Here is a 17,045-nt window from a genome sequence, read left to right on the forward strand (position 1 = left end):
TATTGTTTAAAAGAAGTGGGGGTTTGACTCTTAATGTGTTAAATGTGTGGCATTTTTTTAACATAAACTTACTAAGACAAATTAATCTACAGCCATATTTCCCAACAGTTGCCTGTGTTCCAGCTTTTCAGAGTTCAGCCTGGAGTGTTTTAAGCATGATTTTTCAGAGGTGATGAGAGCACACAAGAACAAGACTAATGAGTATGTCTGAAACTTTTGGCAATGTCTGAATTCCACAAAGGTTACATCAAATATTATGAACATCTGAAATAAATAACCACAATGTATGGACAATCATGTAGAACTGTGATGTTAAAAAGTGGAAGTGTATTCATCGTTTATATTCCTCTCTCCACCCTTTTAACAGAACACCATTGAGCTCTAATGAAATCTTGCTTGGCCATGGTCTTTTTTTTTACTCAGTCTTGTGTTCAATTCATCATAATCCTATGTTTAAAGCATCTGTTTGTTGCCATGGAAATTACTGATGTCACAAATTCAGTTAGAACTTCATGACACACTCAAATATTTTTTAAAAAATGAGGCTAGAGAAAAAGGAAATCATTGTTCAAATAGCAAAGCTTAGGTAACAAGCTATATGGCAAAAGTACACAGGAATATGGCAAAGAGTAAGGTGATTTATTGCTTAAGGCTATTATAGGAAATTTCTCTTTCAAATACAGAGTGATGTTTTTAGAATTGTAGGTAAAATACATAAATAAGTGTATCATAAAACCAAGCACTCTAAACCTTTACACCTGGAACTATCACATACCCCAAACCAAAATAGACACAGTAGTGACCAAGAAGTGAAATAAGTAGGTCTCTTAATGTAAAAAATTAGAAAATAAGTAAGTTTTAATTAAGAGTTGGTACACACACTCTTTATTCATTACTGGAGAAGTTAATTGAAATACCACTTAAAAATTTATTCAAATTAATGTTGGCATGTTCACAAAGTGACATTTCTCTGGTTTTGCATCTTTTTGGTCATTATACTGTATCTAAGACTTCAATTACATGAGTTGGCTGAAAACTTCTTACTGGCTGTATTATGTGGTCTGTCAAACCTGTCAGATACAGTATGTCTTCCAGTAAAAGTTCGCTTATAAGATGCTCAGTGGCACCAAGTGAACTACTTTCCCATTCCCAGCATAGAATGTAACCAGCTTCTTCACTGTTACTAATGGAAAACTAGCAGCAAAGGTAAGAAACAGATAGTTGATACCAATTTGAAGGCAGCAATTTTGAAATAAAAAAAATTTAAAGAGTTGCTGCAACCTTCTGAATACAATTTTGTGCAAATCCCAGTAAGTAGCAAAGCAATTTCTTTCTTCAAAATAGGACTAAACAGCCTTGTGAATAGGATAAAATTTTAAAAATATACTGGTTTCCTCAGTATTTCCCTATTGGCTAGCTTAGATTGTTTGCTGCTTACATCGCTTTTTGGATACCCCAGTCTTAAGGTGTCTACCTTTTCTTGTGGGGGTTCCAAAAGCCTGTAGACTACAGCAGAGCAACTAGGTGTCTTAAAATTTGGGTGTTGAAATGCTCTCTATCATGATGCCCAGCTCACTTTTGGAAGAATTCAACTGTAAAGTTCACTTTAAGAAAGTCTGAGAAAACTGATAAATACGTACAGGAGGACCTCATAAGAGATGGAGGTGGAGATGAATACTGTAGACCCTTTCTGTTCTGTCTCTTTTCTACTAGAGGTACAAATTACCAGATCTTGGCTAGACTTGGAGCCCAGAAATAGCTGGAATCTGCAACAGGACCTGAATAGGTGGAGGGCCACCATTTACATGTGCCCTGGGAGATCTAAGAAAGAGGAACAGATGTAGTGTTATCTTCTGTTCTACCTCTGGGTTAGATTGTTGTACAATATAAATTTATAACCAGTTCTTGTTACTTGTTTTGTGTAGTATTTGAATACTTAGCCTGTATTAGCAAGAGCTGCACAACTCAGACCCCAATCCAAAACCCACTGGAATCAATGGAGGGTCCCACTGTAAAGAACTATTGGCAATGTTGTAAAGTTGGGAAGCCTGAGGTTGCTAATAGCTAACATATTCCATCTTCCTAATAAGCATTTATGCTACCTAAGCTTGGCTTATTAGTACCTAATTGGAAGCCGGGAATAAACTTCTTTCAGTCAGCACTTCATTAAATTTACAAGTGTGTGGGATGCAGAATAGATGAAAGACATTTGACTGCTTGGAGGTTGGCTTTGGCACAGAGCTGTTCATCCAGACACACAGTTTCTTTTCCATATTGGAAAGGCAAAAGCAGAAAATTGTCTCATGTTATAGTCAGATGCTGCCTACGTTTGTCCCCCTGTCCACATCACAAAACAGTTTACAATTGTAACAGACGCAGCATTCAGACTAAGATTTGCCGTGGTGAATGCCTGACTCCAGCTTTGCCCAAGATTAAACTGGAATGGCCCAGTAATTTCTAGGATTTGCCTTGGAGGCGAATTCCTTGTATTGAAAGATGTGCCAGCTAGGCTAATGTGTCATCTCCATGTCTTGTTACGGAGCTCTACACTTCACCAGTGACATCCCTGGGATGCCCAGGATGTGCCTTTTGCTGACTTACCACCTTTTTGTCAAAAGTCATGCAAAGAGGCTAAGCTGCAGTATTTCCATCTTGGAGGGCCCATGGTTTAGAAATAAGCCATTTTAAAACACAGGTATGTCTTGGATAAAAGTGGTGATATTGAGGCAGTGTCATAGCAGGAATTAAATCCGCACGAATATCCGTCAATTTTTTTTCCAATCTGTTTGAAAACACCTTTAAAGCTACATTTTCTATAGAAGCACCAACACAAAGAACTGTCCTTATACATTGTTGCTTCTTTTCTCCTGAGTGGAGCAATGAGCTGCTCTAAAGTATCAGGTTATTCATTCAAGCTGTGCGAGATTCTCACAAATAACATGAATACCATTGTATGGCCTGTTAGCATCAGGTCATCTCCTTACAAGGAAAAGCTGCCTGAGCTTAGGGATAAATGTGGAAAAATCTTTTGCTTTGAGGTGGCATAGCCACCTATGAGAGACATCAAGGATGGAGGGAAGAGAATTAGGAAACCCACTCAGACTCTCAATTTGTGTTGTCCAAACCCACCTTATGAAAGTTTTCAAGCAATAAGGTGCAAGATCAATTAATTCTTTGGGGCACTGGGCTTGTCAGTCATCAATGGCTTGTAAAGTTAACTGGGTAATTTCTCAGTGATCTTGTTTGCCCTCTCCAAGGAGATCTTGTATACAGGAATCACAGGTAACAGGGTTTTCATGAGGTCAAATGGAAAGAAACAAACCCAGTTTGATCTCAAAAACCCCAATCTCACTGGAAGACTCCTTACTATGAAGAGGACAGCACTTTCTCACCCTTTCCCAGGAAAACTCCAAAAGAGGTTGTAAGAACTGCAATTTTCCCTACTAGTAAGTGCTAAAAATACAAGAAAGGACATTTTGTAGAAGTGAACTTTCACCTCTGACCTACATATTTGTTTTTCTCTTAATGACAAATTACACAAGCAAAATTACATGCATTTGCTAACGCTTTCTTCCCTTAAATGGTTTCATAGCATGTTCAGATTCAATTCCCAAGCTATGCCTTAACATTGCTGGCTGTAATTTTTGTTAGGCTATAATGCTACTGAATTATTTTATTTTATATATGTAGGAATTGCCAAAGATTTCCAAAGAAAGTAACTCTTTTTACAAGGCTTGGCAGACAACAACAAAACAACCGGGGGGGAGTCGAAGAGAAGAACCATCTTTAAACTTACGAAACAGAAAATATGTGTTTTCAGTTTCTATGTACATTGGAAATTTTTACTACAAATTTTTACTACATAGATTTATTAATTTGAGGTTTTAAATCAAATCAGACAGCTGAAATTGGATTATTGTTGGACAATTCATACAAGATAACATTTTTATTCATTCAACTCTATGAAAAAAATAGTAAAGGCCTCCACAGTTTCTAAAGATGAAGTTAAAAGTATTGAATATGTTTCAAGATACAAACATAATATAGTCCTGGTACCACTGAACTCAATGGCTGTACCCCTTTTGACTACATTAGGGGCAGAATTTCACTTTATTTCACCCTGTAAAAAAGGTTTCCCTCATTTCTTGTGTATCATTTTAGTCTGAATTCTGCATTTCTTCTGCCTTCTCTACCTTCGTGCTAATTGAGATGCATTTGCTCATAAACTGTCTTACTTGAAAGACACGTTGCAATTCCAATCCCCTGCATTTGGAAATGACTATGGATTTTAGCTGCTTTATTCTGAGTACAAGAAAAGGTCTTATTTTTAGAAAATTTAAGTTCCTTGCTCTGAGAAACCCATGCTCCTTAAAAGGTAAGGTGACTGAAAAGGGGAGACATAAAACTGGCAAGGAAAGATACTGCATCTAGGCAGATCTGTGTTTAGGGTGGTACATGGCACAGCCGGAAAGAGAAAACTTGTGTTTAAACTGTATCAGGAAAAAACCTCATCCATCTCAATGGAAACAAGTCAGGGAATTACTACAGTATGAACTGAAAAATCCAATAATTTGACAATTTTTAGATTAGCCTAGAGAAATAGTGAATATCCTTTTGCATTGATGACAGATGGGGTTTAGCTTGATTTTTCCAACTCTAGTGTCATTATCTGAAATCAAAGGAAGGAAAAGGCTCAGAAAAAAAATAAAATACTGTCCACTCAAAGGAATCACAAATGCTTTGTCTTAAGAATTATATTTTCCAAAGTGATTAATATATATTTTTTCTACAACAGCCTAGCTAATGTTTCGAAGTCATCTTTGCTGAACTGTACACACTTTTCACATAAATATGAAATATCACACTTTCCTGTTTATCTGCATTTTTTAACTAAAATTCCCTCTTAGATCTGTATTCAAATTTTCATCCAATGAACTCAAGCTTTTTCAACAGATTGGATCTTCTTACCAGTATCATTCTTATTGCTGTGCAATAAAATAATAGTAGCAATGATCTGACATTTCAAAAAGGAATTGGTGAAGTGAGAAAGTGTTTAATTGAGTCGGAAACAGACAGAGATCACGATGCAATAGCAACCCTAAAAGATAATGAAAATAATTTATACATTAAATAATCCCTTCCAAAAGTGTGATTATAATAAACGTATATTTCTGAAATAGAACCCTAATTCAAAAAGCACTCAGGAGCAGAGATAGCTAAACTACTCTTTGACATTTTCATGTATTATAAGGGAACAGTAAATTTTCAGTAGTGGCTGAAGTCAGACCCAGAGCAAATCATAAGGGCTCTGTATGTATTTTTACATGCTATAAAAATAAAGAATGTCTTCCAATTATATTAAACTTCACTCTGTAAGCTTTTATTTGTAATGTTGCAACAAAGAAAAGATTTGATAAACTGGAGATGGGGATAAGAGTAAAACACTAACTTCTGATGAAAGCCAGTCAATAATACAACCATCTTACCCCCTTTTAGTAAGGACTGGGAATGTGATTCCTTTTTTCACACATCAGTGACTTCTGTGACATCTCCACTACTATATATATTTCAGTCATATGGTTTAGTTTTATGCAGTCCTGCAAGGAGCAGGGAGTTGGACTCTTTGATCCTTATGTGGCACTTCCAGCTTCAGATATTCAATGATTCTGTGAGTCTATGGCACTGCTGGCATTGGTAAACCCACACACAGCTATGTGTTTTCCTAAATAGGGGCACAAGGTTTGCATAGGTATAGATAACTGCATGGGTTCCTTGACAATTATCTAAACATTGATTATTTTATTGTGCTCAAGACCGTTCAGCACTATTCCGAAGTACATTTGCAAACACTAATTAATTTTTACACATGGTTTCTGAGGCAGAGGAGGTTTGTTAAGGAAATGGAAAGTAGGGCCAAGACAGATGACTGAACTGCAAGAAGGTATGTCTGAAGGAACTTTGACGATAGTCCCCTTTCTCAAAAAACTGACGCCCCAACAGATCCTTATGTAAGGTACCCTTAAAAATGTCCAGCAATGGAGACTTCATAGCCTTCACAAGTGATCTGGTCCAGTGCTTTTCAAGCCTTTCTCTGAGTTTTCTTCAGTGTGTGGTTCTAACATGCCTTGCTTTTGTTGCAGTCTGTTACTTCTCGTCTTAACCCTCTTGAACAGACAACAGTTACCTTAATCTTTGCAGCACCTTTTTGTTTACATGAAGCATCTCGTCTGTATTATTCCTCAGTCTTTTCTTTTTTTTAGGATAATTAACCTCAGTTTTCCCAGGTTTTCCTTGTAGGTCCTTTTCATGGCCCTGTTCTGGGTTCTCTCTGTTCATGTAGATTTTGCTTTTATGTTCTTCAAGGGGGGCAGTGTCCAAAACTGAAAACACCCAAAACCATAATAATGCACAATTTCTATCCGCATCTTTTAAACTGTTCTCCTGTTTGCATGTCCCAATATGCTTTTTTCCCCAACATCATGACCTTGTTAACTCATGATCAACTGGTAATCCTTCACAAGTCACAGGCAACCCCCACGGAGGCCTGTTGTGCAGTTGAGCAATTGAACATTCTTGTCTGAATATAGTATCTTGTGTTTATTCCTGAGTGTCATCAATTCACCTGCACATCCAATTCTGCCAACACTGTTTTGAATCTTGAGCCTGTCTTCCACTTCAAGGACAGTCTCTTTCAGCCCCAGATTGTCTGCAAATTCAGTAAGCACATTATTAGAGTTTCGTAGTTTTGATGAAAATATTTAACAGATGAAACTAGGTGCAGACTACTGCAAAATCCCACTTGTTCCACCTTTTGTTTAGGTTGAAATCTGGGAATTCACCATGAACTATTTTCAGATGATGGCTCATGCTTCCCTATCTTAGCAATTTCATCTTGATCACACACCCATGGCCTACTGTGCATCTGTCATGTGAGAAAAAAGACTTTTACAATAGTCAAGATGCATAACATCTATTTATTCTTCCCTGCCCCATGGCCAACAGGCACTGTGGTAGAGTAAAACAGATTAATATGTTCGTGATGAACTCCTGTTTATTCTCACCTGTTTCCTCACTAACTTTCTATTGTTTGAAAAAAAAAAGATTGTTTCCCCCCATTTCTCAAAAATAGCTATTGGAGTGTCTGAGATATCTTCAGATGATTGTTTGAGGAGGAATCTCATCAATACTTATTTTGAATTTGCGTGAATCCAAAGGTGAAATTCTTTGGTCACTGCCAATTTGAAAGCATCCACATCACTGAAGAATTCTTGTGCTGTCCTCCACAGGCATTGTCTTGGCCTCAAGCTTGACTTTAACTTTGTTAGAGAATACTAATCCAAAAATATTAACTCTTTGAGTTTTGTGTGCGTTACCTATCACTATTTCCTCCTTTTTGTCTTGTAACAGAGCAGCAATTCCCTTCTCAGCCTTATAGTGCTGATGTTCATATATGTTGTTGTTCCTGTCCATGTATCTCACTCATTTTCTACCTCAGACCTCCGTGTGTGCTCACATAACTAATCTACTGTCCACCTTCTCTGTGTTTTGCTTATGGCTGGTGACAGTGAAACCCATCATTAAGCAAAGTGTTCCCTTCCTACATTTGTGTCCTCAGTATCACTTCTTTACCAGTTGTCCTACACCTTCTACTTCTTTAAATTTTCCTTTTTTTTTTTTCCTAGTTTGCTGATTTTATGCTGCATTGCTCTCTTTATAAAAATCTTCAGCTGTCACATCATGATCTGTGAGACATTTTGCTTTGCACTCTCAGCATCCTCAAACTCATTGGTTAGAATCGAATTTTAAAAGTGTCTCACTACTGCATACTTTGCTGTCTGAACCAAAACTTTATTACTAACACATTCCAGGAGATTGCCAAGCAGTCTGTGTACTGTTCTGTAACTTCCCCAAACTCACACCAAATTTCTGCAGGATTTAGTTGAAGTTACCTCTGTTATCTACAGAACACCTTTGTCCTGAGAAAACCCAAACGAAGATAACCATGCATTCCTTGATCTAACATATACCACACATCCCCACACCCTTCTGCCCCTCCCCACAATTTGTTTGGATGGTTACCAGCAGAACTATTCTTCTTATGTTTGGAGTTAGCTTTTGCTTCTTCAGCCCTTCAAGCCAAATGGAGAGGGAGCAGAAGTAAGAGAGCTTTTGTCGCGCCTAAAAGGCTTAGAGGTTGTTTGGGCTTGCTTGCTTCCTTCCTGAGACATTTTGGATACAAAAGGGAGAGTCCAGTTTAGAAAAGTTTAGAAAACAAAACCCTTAGCTCCACATCCATCTCATATCCTTGGTAGCAGCAGCATGATGAGGCAGGACACAGTGTGCAGTGTACACTCGTAGATCCGAGATCCACATGATGTAATAACGGCATGGAAATTAGGCCTGTTGGTTTTTCTTACAGCTGGAATATGCCTTACTTCGTAGTTTACACAAGCAAAATAATGAGATGATGGACCCTATGATTATTTTCTTAACTATACATCTTATTTTATTCAGTAAGGCATGATTTTAACCTGGGGTCTGAAGGACTAATCAGCGAGAAAATCTTCTAATTAAAACGTATTCTTATTTATAATGTACTTTTAATGTTCCCAAAATCTTTAGCTGATGATTGAAATGCTTTTTTGATAATAACATGTTATTTTATCTAGTTTAGGTTTGTTTTTTTTTTCCCTATAAACATCTGTGAAACAGAAGGGATGAGACTTTCTCTTAAAAATTGTGGGAACACATAAAATATACAGTACACTTCCTGTTATAGAAGGCTATTTATTAGTCTAAATACTTGTGCAATATTTGGCAAATGATCAAAACTAGTTTCTCCTGGGTGTGTTTACAATGTTCTAAATTAAAAGCCAAGCCCATTTTCAAGTGACATTTGTCATACAAACCGAAATGTTTCTCTCATGCCGCATGTTATTGTACTTTCTACTTGACAGGATAAGCTCCAAATGTTGACCGCAGAGTTTGCGACCAAGTCCTTGGGAGAATTAGACTTGCCATCTAGCAATTCTTTTTATAAGAAGAACCAAAGGAGTCTTTCCCCCAGTGTAGGATTTTTTTACTATGACTGTATGTTTACTTAACTTTCTGCCTGATGCTGTACTTAATCAGCTACGCTGAGGGAAATTCTTTTGATTTCACTGCAAATTCTGTTGCTCTTTACCGCGTTTTAGCGTTCTTTCCCATAACCTTTGAGTGGTGAAGTGGTCACAGACAAGAACAGAAGAGCTCTCATTTCTCTAGTGAATGCTTCAGAAATGTACTAAGACATAAATTTAGCAAAAGTTTTGAAGAGGCGCTGCTTCTGCATTGAACTGTGAAAAAATAGCTTGGAGTGCTACAGAAATGCGCTCTCAGTGTTACGAAAATTACTCACTCAATGCAAAACATTTTCTTTTCAACTCAGGTTCAAAACCTGATATAACAACAAACCTGTTTAGTAATTGTCATTAGTTACCTAAGGGGTTTTGACAAGTTTTGAGAGAAAACTGGGTCAGCACACAAAGGCAGCTTTTGAATGTACTACCTATGTATTGAAAAGCCACGCAACACTTAATATGTTGCACAGGAAAAATGTGCGTGGGTCATGTTTCGTGTTATAAATAGACAGATAGGCAAACACATTCACTGTATCACTTCCAAGAAAAACATCTCCTATTCCAGTAACCTGTCCCTCTTTTCATATCTCAGATTTAGTAATCTTTTTACTGAATTGCAGACTGCCCTTGGACTTCTAGTCATCCTTTAATTTAAATAAAAGCTATTGGCGTCTGCAGTTTTATTTCTTTTTTCCTAAGTGCTTTAATGACCACGAATGGTCCTGACCAAAATTCCAATGAGAGAGTCTGCTGCACCTCAGGAGAACCACGACTTGCCATATGCAATCAGCTGCCCTGTGGATATTTTAGGACTGCAGCTTCAGCTGAATGAGGGACACTTGGAAAAAGGGTGAGTAAAAAAAAGTGCATATATGCAGTCTTCTAAAAAAAAACCCAAATTGCCTTGTGTCCAAACGCTTGAGTACCTCTCTAAGGAGTACCTGCCTCTCTTAAGGAGCATGTTTTGCTTTCCATTCTAAAGGATTCAAGTGGGTTTTTTCCTATGAAGTAACTACAAAAGAATTAAATAACAATTTTTGGAGCCAAGCATTTTCAAAGATGTGGCAGAAAATACTTCTGTCAAAGTTGAGGCAGACAATCCAAGAAAATAGTACTAAAAGCCAGTTATTACACCACATTCTGTGAAGAAAGACTTGTATAATAGGTAACAAATATGGCCCAAGCCATCAAACTGCAGTTACACGATGAGGAGTACACTGTTGTTGCTTTGACTTTTCATATTCTCCCCATTTCCAACACCCCTATTATATCACAAACAGATTCTACCAAAATGAGACCATGTGGAAGGCTGGGTCCCTTTTCTTTAATCTGGTGTAAATTCAGGTAATACAACGCTGCCAGAAAATTTATTCTGAATTAAAGCAATAGTAAGGTTGTAGAATTGAGATTATCTGATTACACAGGAGAAAATATAGATTGAAAGCATTCCATGTATACATGAGCCTACCATAATATTCAACTTGATATTGAGAGAGATAGTCTGTAGAACTGGAATAAACAAGGAGGTCAACTGCAAATATTTTAATTTTTAAATTTAACTAGGATTACTCATTTATGCTTAGAACACATAAATCCTTTTTGAGGAGATGCCAATAAAGACAATAAAAATGCAGCTAGCTGAAGAAACATACATTTCCAACTGAGCAAGGATGCTGAAGTCAAGACAACTGGTCTTAGCTATTTTGAGATTTTAGTCAAGGGTTGCTCCTGGGACTGAACTGATCAGCCTTGTTTCAGGAGGTAGCTTCAGCCACTTGTGAAAAATTTGAGCAGCTGGAATCTGAACTAACTGCAGTGGATGGGAAAATGAAACAGCTTCAGGTAGTTCACTACTGGTACAGACAGAAACCTTCTGAGATCTGCTTGTGGGAATTGACAGGAGAGAAAAACATTTCAGCCAACAACTGGGGGACATGTGCTAATCACTCTGGAGCAGCAGCAGTGTATTTTAATCCTGATATGCTCCAAAGGACTTTTAGTAAAAGAGACTGTTTCCAGTCGCTTTATGAAGACACGACGTCTATACATTAAAAAGAGAGAGGAGACTCGCACGTAGATGTCATTATATGATATCCTACTTATAATCTTCTGAGAGCCAGCTGACTTTTTGTACAATCTGACATGCTACCTCACTGTTTATCACATCAAGCACGATCATAATACATAAATGTGAGAAGTTCGTAACATTTTTTAACAAGGGCAGTTTTCCTCTCAGTCATACTCCTGCACTTGTTAAGAAGATGAGAGACATGACAAAGCAGAAAGAATTCAGACTGCAGAAGTGTTTTTCTTCTCTCTGCATGTCATCTACAGGCCATACTTTCTTTTCTTTTCGTATGTGGAGAGACCAGTGCATAGACATTACATGAAATATGTACTAGGTACTCAGTATAGAAATAGAAAGTTCCCTAGAGGATTCTCAGATACAAGCCATTCCTTTTGATTTCCATATATATATATATATATCACTGTGTTGCTAGGATTGACAGTGAAATTTACAGGTAGAGAAATTGATGTGGATTAATGTATATACCAAAAGACTGTACCTCCCTTCCATACCTGTCATAACCAGCACTGATGAGTTATTCTATAGGCAATTAAGAGTTAACCTCAGTACCTGCAAAAATTATGGAGAAGGTGTTACTGGGTGGTAATGAAAGGCATTTCAAGGAAGTGTAAGCACCAGGCACAGCACGGGCTCACAAAAGGAAAGCCCTGTTTGGCTAATCCAAGATGCTTCTACAGTAAGGTGACCTGCCTGGTAGGTGAAGAGAAGGAGGTGGGTGTTGCTTTTCTGGATTTTCATAATGCTTTTGCTACTGTCCCTTACAGCATCCTTCTGGACACGTTGTTCAGCTGTGAGATGAAGAGGTGCATGCCATGCTGGGTGAAGAGCTGGCCTGTTGACGTTCAGAAGCATTTCCTTACCAAGAGGGTGGTTGCACACTGGAAAAGGCTCCCTAGAGAGGTGATCAATGTCCCATGCCTGACAGTGCCTTAAGAGGAGGCATTTGGACAACAATTTTAATAATGGGCTTTAACTGTTAGTCAGCTGTGATCAGGCAATTGGACTAGATGAGTGTTGTGTGTCCCTGCCAACTGGAACTATCCTATTCTCTCCTAATTAAAAATTTATGAAAGTTGCTGAACCAAATAAAACCAGAAAGTCAAAACCTTCTGGAAACTGTTGGTCCTTTGAAAATCATTGCTGTGTTTCCCACTGTCAATGCTTTCTCTTCCAGGACTTCAGCCAGTATCCCTTTGTTGGATTTGTGACTGGGTTGTGGCCACTCAGATCCTGAAGACCTCCATGCTCACAGATCCCACAACCTCTCTAGGCAACATACTTCAGTGCTTTATGAATCTTGCAGGAATTTTGGTTTTGATTCCTTATCTCCTCTGTAGTTTCAGGAGATGCCACTGTCTCTCACCCTTCCACGAGCCTGTCCCCATCCCTTTGATGCCTTTCCCAGAAGCACCAGGGTGTGCTATGAGGTGTCCCAATGCCTTGTCTGCTCCATGTTGAACCAGACTCATCCCCACAGAGTATCCTTGCTTTAAAGCCCTGAGCCCCTCTGGTTTGTCAGACTTCTCTGGGACCACGAAGAGGACTCAGTGCCTGGATGAGGTCTGATGGGTGCTGAGCAGAAGGAATCACCCTTGTGCCTTCTGTCTAGGGAAGAAGGATAGCAGAGGACCCTCCAGAGCAAGCCAAGTGCTGCCTGTGACCCAATGTGGGAGAAAGCAGGGGAGCCTAGAGGACAGGCTCCCCAGAGCCAACTATCCAAATAAAATAAATGCATGGAAACTCAGAAAAAGTCTCAATGTTACAAGCAGTGCAGGTGGCATTGCTGTCCTTGTTATTCTCCCCAAGGGCTAGTGCTGCCCAGCTCCAGGCCCATTTCTGTAGCTGGCCCCAGGGCAGAGGTTTCTAGGCAAAGGGTCTCCAGTTACAGCCCGTGCCCCACCATTCATTATCCCAGGCTGCTCATCACCCTCTGCCCCCACATCCCAAGCCTCCGCTCTCCTAACAGCCTGCACTGCCTGGTGCTGCCTTGCTATGGCAGCGGCCAATTCCCTCCTCCTGCCTCAAATCACGACTTGGTGTTGCTCTCTGCATCACTCCTGCCTGTACCCTACCAAGGCACGAGCCCCAAGGAGTCCAGCAGGGTAAGTGCAAAGTCCTGCCCCAGGGGACAGACACCACCAGGCACCAGCACACCCGTTGGCTGGTGAGCAGCCAGGGAAAGGTGACTGTGCTGCGGCCCCGAGCACAGACTTAACTCCTGCTCTTCCAGATCCAGCCTTGGTGCTGGTATTTCTTCTGCTCAGCTTAGAGAGGACTCCTCTGTGACAGAGGACTTTGTCTGGTTTGGAGAGAAGGAGGCTGAGGAGTGACCTCACTGCTCTCCACAACTTCCTGAGGAGGGGAAGTGGAGAGGGAAGTGTTGATCTTTTCTGCATGGGACCCAGCTGCAGGACATGTGGGAATGGTTCACAGCTGCATCAGGGAGGTTCAGACTGGACCTAAGAAAATACTTTCATACCAAGAGTGTGGTCAGACATTGAAGAAGGCTCCCTCTCTGTCAGTGCCTTAGAAAGAGGCTTTTGGACAATACCTTTCATGATGGGTTTTAACTTCTGGTCAGCCCTGAAGTGTTTGGGCAGTGGGACTAGGTGATCATTGTAGGACTGTGACAACTGGATTTATTCCATTCTACTGCCCGCCTATACCATCAAATAAGCACTGCTCGCCTTTCTCCCATCTTTGTATTTTCAATGACATAAATATTTCATGAAAGAAGATAAAATTTGAATTTCTTAAAGTAACGTCATTATTCTTACAGAAAATGAGAAAATATAAGCAACTCCTTTCAGTGCCATAAAATGCTGATAGGTCATATATGTTGTCTGTTACTGTCACTTGTCCAGTACCATTCTGCTTACACAAATATTTTTGATGTTTCCTTGTTCACATTTAACCACAAAGCCTTTAAAACACGTCACCACGTCTTTTTTTTTTGAGAATGAGAACTAAATACTAACCACTTTGTTCACATATTGTCTACTGTTGTGCACAGTGTTGAGAACACAGAGAAATGAACACTGTGCTACAACAGCCCTCATTGCATTTTTATCATCTTTTCAGCTATTTGATGTGATAGGATATTATGCTTTGGTATTTTCTGATTATTATACAAACCATTAATATCCTACCTTTCAGGGTTGTATAACACAACTACCATGGAAAGGACCACAATACGTTCTCAGTATATTTATATTCCAAAATCAAGAGGATTTTTGGAGGTCTAAATTGCTAGAAACTCGCTCAGTGTCACCTCTCAGAAATCTAAGTGTAATAGATACTGATGCCAGCATATGTGGACAGCAGGGTAGACTGATTCTTGTACATGTGTAAGTTGTCAGGTTGGATGCACGTTCAGGCATTTGCACATCCAGGAATCCAAGTAGCATGGAAAAGTCTAAAAATAGGCTGACACACTGAGTTGTGCATCAGTTTGCAGGGGAAAGGAGGGACGGTGGAGGAGAAATAGACCATGTAATCTGAATGCTGGTAGCATTAGACTGCCACAGAGCTTCCTCAGGGCTTCCTTTGCACTGATGCAGGTTTTTCGGATCCGATCCCTTTCAGAGGCATCCTTCAGGAGCAGGAAGGATGCTTGCCTACAGGAGACTAAAACTCACATAAAATCACAGCAGAGTTGCAGGCCCTGCATTTGTTCCTCCTGAGCACTTCTGTTTGTAATCCTGTGGAGCTCCATCGTGTCCACAGTAGAAGGGATTACCACAGTTGGGATTGGTGCACAAGTAATGGCTGGTCAACTCATATCTGCATTCCAGATATTTTTTGGACTCCTAAAACCAAATGTCTTCTGATACTTTCTCTTTCAAGCAAATAAACACTATGCCTCTATTCTGACCCTTTGCTCATAATTCACCGAGTCCTTTTAGAGCTGTCATTGAATAAATAATAGTTGAGTATCTGGCTGCCTTCTCTTTCCTACACAAGTTCCCTACAACTCCAGTGATATGAATAAAGTGACTGGTACAGCACTGCTGGGTCACAAGGGAGTTAGCCTTAGAGATAGGAAAGCCAGTAGGACTCTGTGCCAGGAGTGAACTGTAAAGCTTCTATCTTGGTAATGTTAACTCATCTTAAGTCCTTTATTGCACACAGAAAAAATCTACTTCATTAAGAGAATTAGAACTCAACACTGAGTTAAAAGGCTTAGGATTTGGCCTAATGTTTTTAACTTTTGACTTGGCACCATAGTGGAACAATAAGTGCTACTTGTTCTTACGCAAGAAATACCAAAAATTCTTTTAACGTATTCTTGCAGTTACCAAGCTTGTATTGAGCAATAAACTATGTAAGTATTTTTAAAACAATATGGTTTTAATAAAGGTCATGTTAATCGGATTCTCTGTGAGTTTTCTGCTAAATTCATTGTACATGATTTTCAACTGCACATTTATGTACTAGCAAGTAGAAAATATTTTTAGAAGTTTGCGTTCTAATCAAACTTCAGAAAAGTGTTTATTGCACAATTTTACATTTAAATTCCACAGGAATGTTTTTGGCCCTCATAAACTGCTCAAGTAGACATTAGAGCTGTAATGAAAACAGCTGAAATAATGAGAGAAGAATAGGAATTGTCAATAATCTGTCTCCTATCATGAATAAGGAGGTGGTACAGAACATTAATAAAATTTAAATATATCCCATGTAATATATAAGTTTTACTGAAGGTAGAAACTTGAGGGTATTCAGAAAATCATAATGTATGGGGTCAGTATATGTATGGGCATATGTACATTTCACCTCTATATACATTTATCAAAATATTGATGTTGATAGAACATGAGGCTACACTACTGTGTTTATACACAATTAAGTTAGGGAATTTTGATAAAAGACCTGATACTCACACTTCACAGTGTTAATTAGCCACCAGTTAATGTCACTAGGAAAAAACTTACCTTGCTAATCATCAGTCATTTGTGACAGACTTTTCTTAAAACTTCTCATTAACACCAAAAGCAAGGTTTGGGGATATCCAAATGAATCTAGAGTGGTAATTCAGGTGTTCCCATAAAAAATGTCAATTTATATTGGTAAGTCTCTCAGTTAACAGTTTCTGTATGTGGCCTTCCTTAGCATTCACAGTTGAAGACACAGTAGTCATTTTTCGGATACTTTCTAGTCATCCATGTTCCCTCACATGAGAAAGATTCCCCTTTCACCATGTTTTATGTTGTTTTGTCAGTTAATTGCTGAGCTCTCAAGAGTTTTAGTAAGTTAGAGGATGTTATGCCAGTTTATACCCACTGAGATTAAAGCCCACTTTGTGCTCAAAATAACCTTCTGATGTCCCATGACTAGATGGCCAGCCAAGGATATTCTTTTCATGGAGGCTGATTCTCTTTCCTGCAGTGCAGGAAAAGCATGTTGGAAGGGCACAGCTTCCCCAGCCCCTCTGGTCATACACAATTACGTACCAGCCGAAAGTTGGAGCAGGAGGGTCCCACTACATTCTCTCCCTTCCCCCATCAGTGTGACTCTCCATCTTTCCCATACCACGTCCCAAGGGGAAGCAGGGTAAAGATGGGCAAGGAGGGTGAGAGCCTCTGGGTGAGGAGGCCATGTACACCACATTTAGTGTAGCTGAGCTGCTCAGAGCTCGCCAACTGCAGCCAAGAACGGGGCTTTGTAGGTACCACCCACACGCCTGCCTTTTGTAACTTTAAAAGGCCTGGGGAAGATATTCCAAATGTTAGCTGCAGAAACAGTAACTTCAGCACGGGAACATTAGTCATCAGCTCAGCTAACACCCCTGTGTTGAACTATGACAATGAACGTAATAGAAAAGCATGTTGTAGTTA

General features: G+C 39.3%; 1 protein-coding gene across 1 annotated transcript in view; it reads right to left on the reverse strand.

Moving 5' to 3' along the window:
• Positions 1 to 7,470, reverse strand: part of AUH (AU RNA binding methylglutaconyl-CoA hydratase) — a 129,564-nt gene extending 122,094 nt beyond the window's left edge. Inside the window, exons 1-2 of the mRNA XM_051777455.1 lie at positions 7,374 to 7,470; positions 6,623 to 6,706 (exon numbers count right to left, since the gene is read on the reverse strand). Coding sequence (XP_051633415.1) covers positions 6,623 to 6,706; positions 7,374 to 7,470 — 181 coding nt within the window. The remainder of the gene's footprint in view (positions 1 to 6,622; positions 6,707 to 7,373) is intronic.
• Between the last annotated feature and the right edge of the window lie 9,575 nt (positions 7,471 to 17,045).

Source organism: Manacus candei, unplaced genomic scaffold (assembly GCF_025592945.1).
Source record: "Manacus candei isolate 608988 ecotype Guabito, Panama unplaced genomic scaffold, ASM2559294v1 h1tg000010l, whole genome shotgun sequence".
Lineage (NCBI taxonomy): Eukaryota > Metazoa > Chordata > Aves > Passeriformes > Pipridae > Manacus > Manacus candei.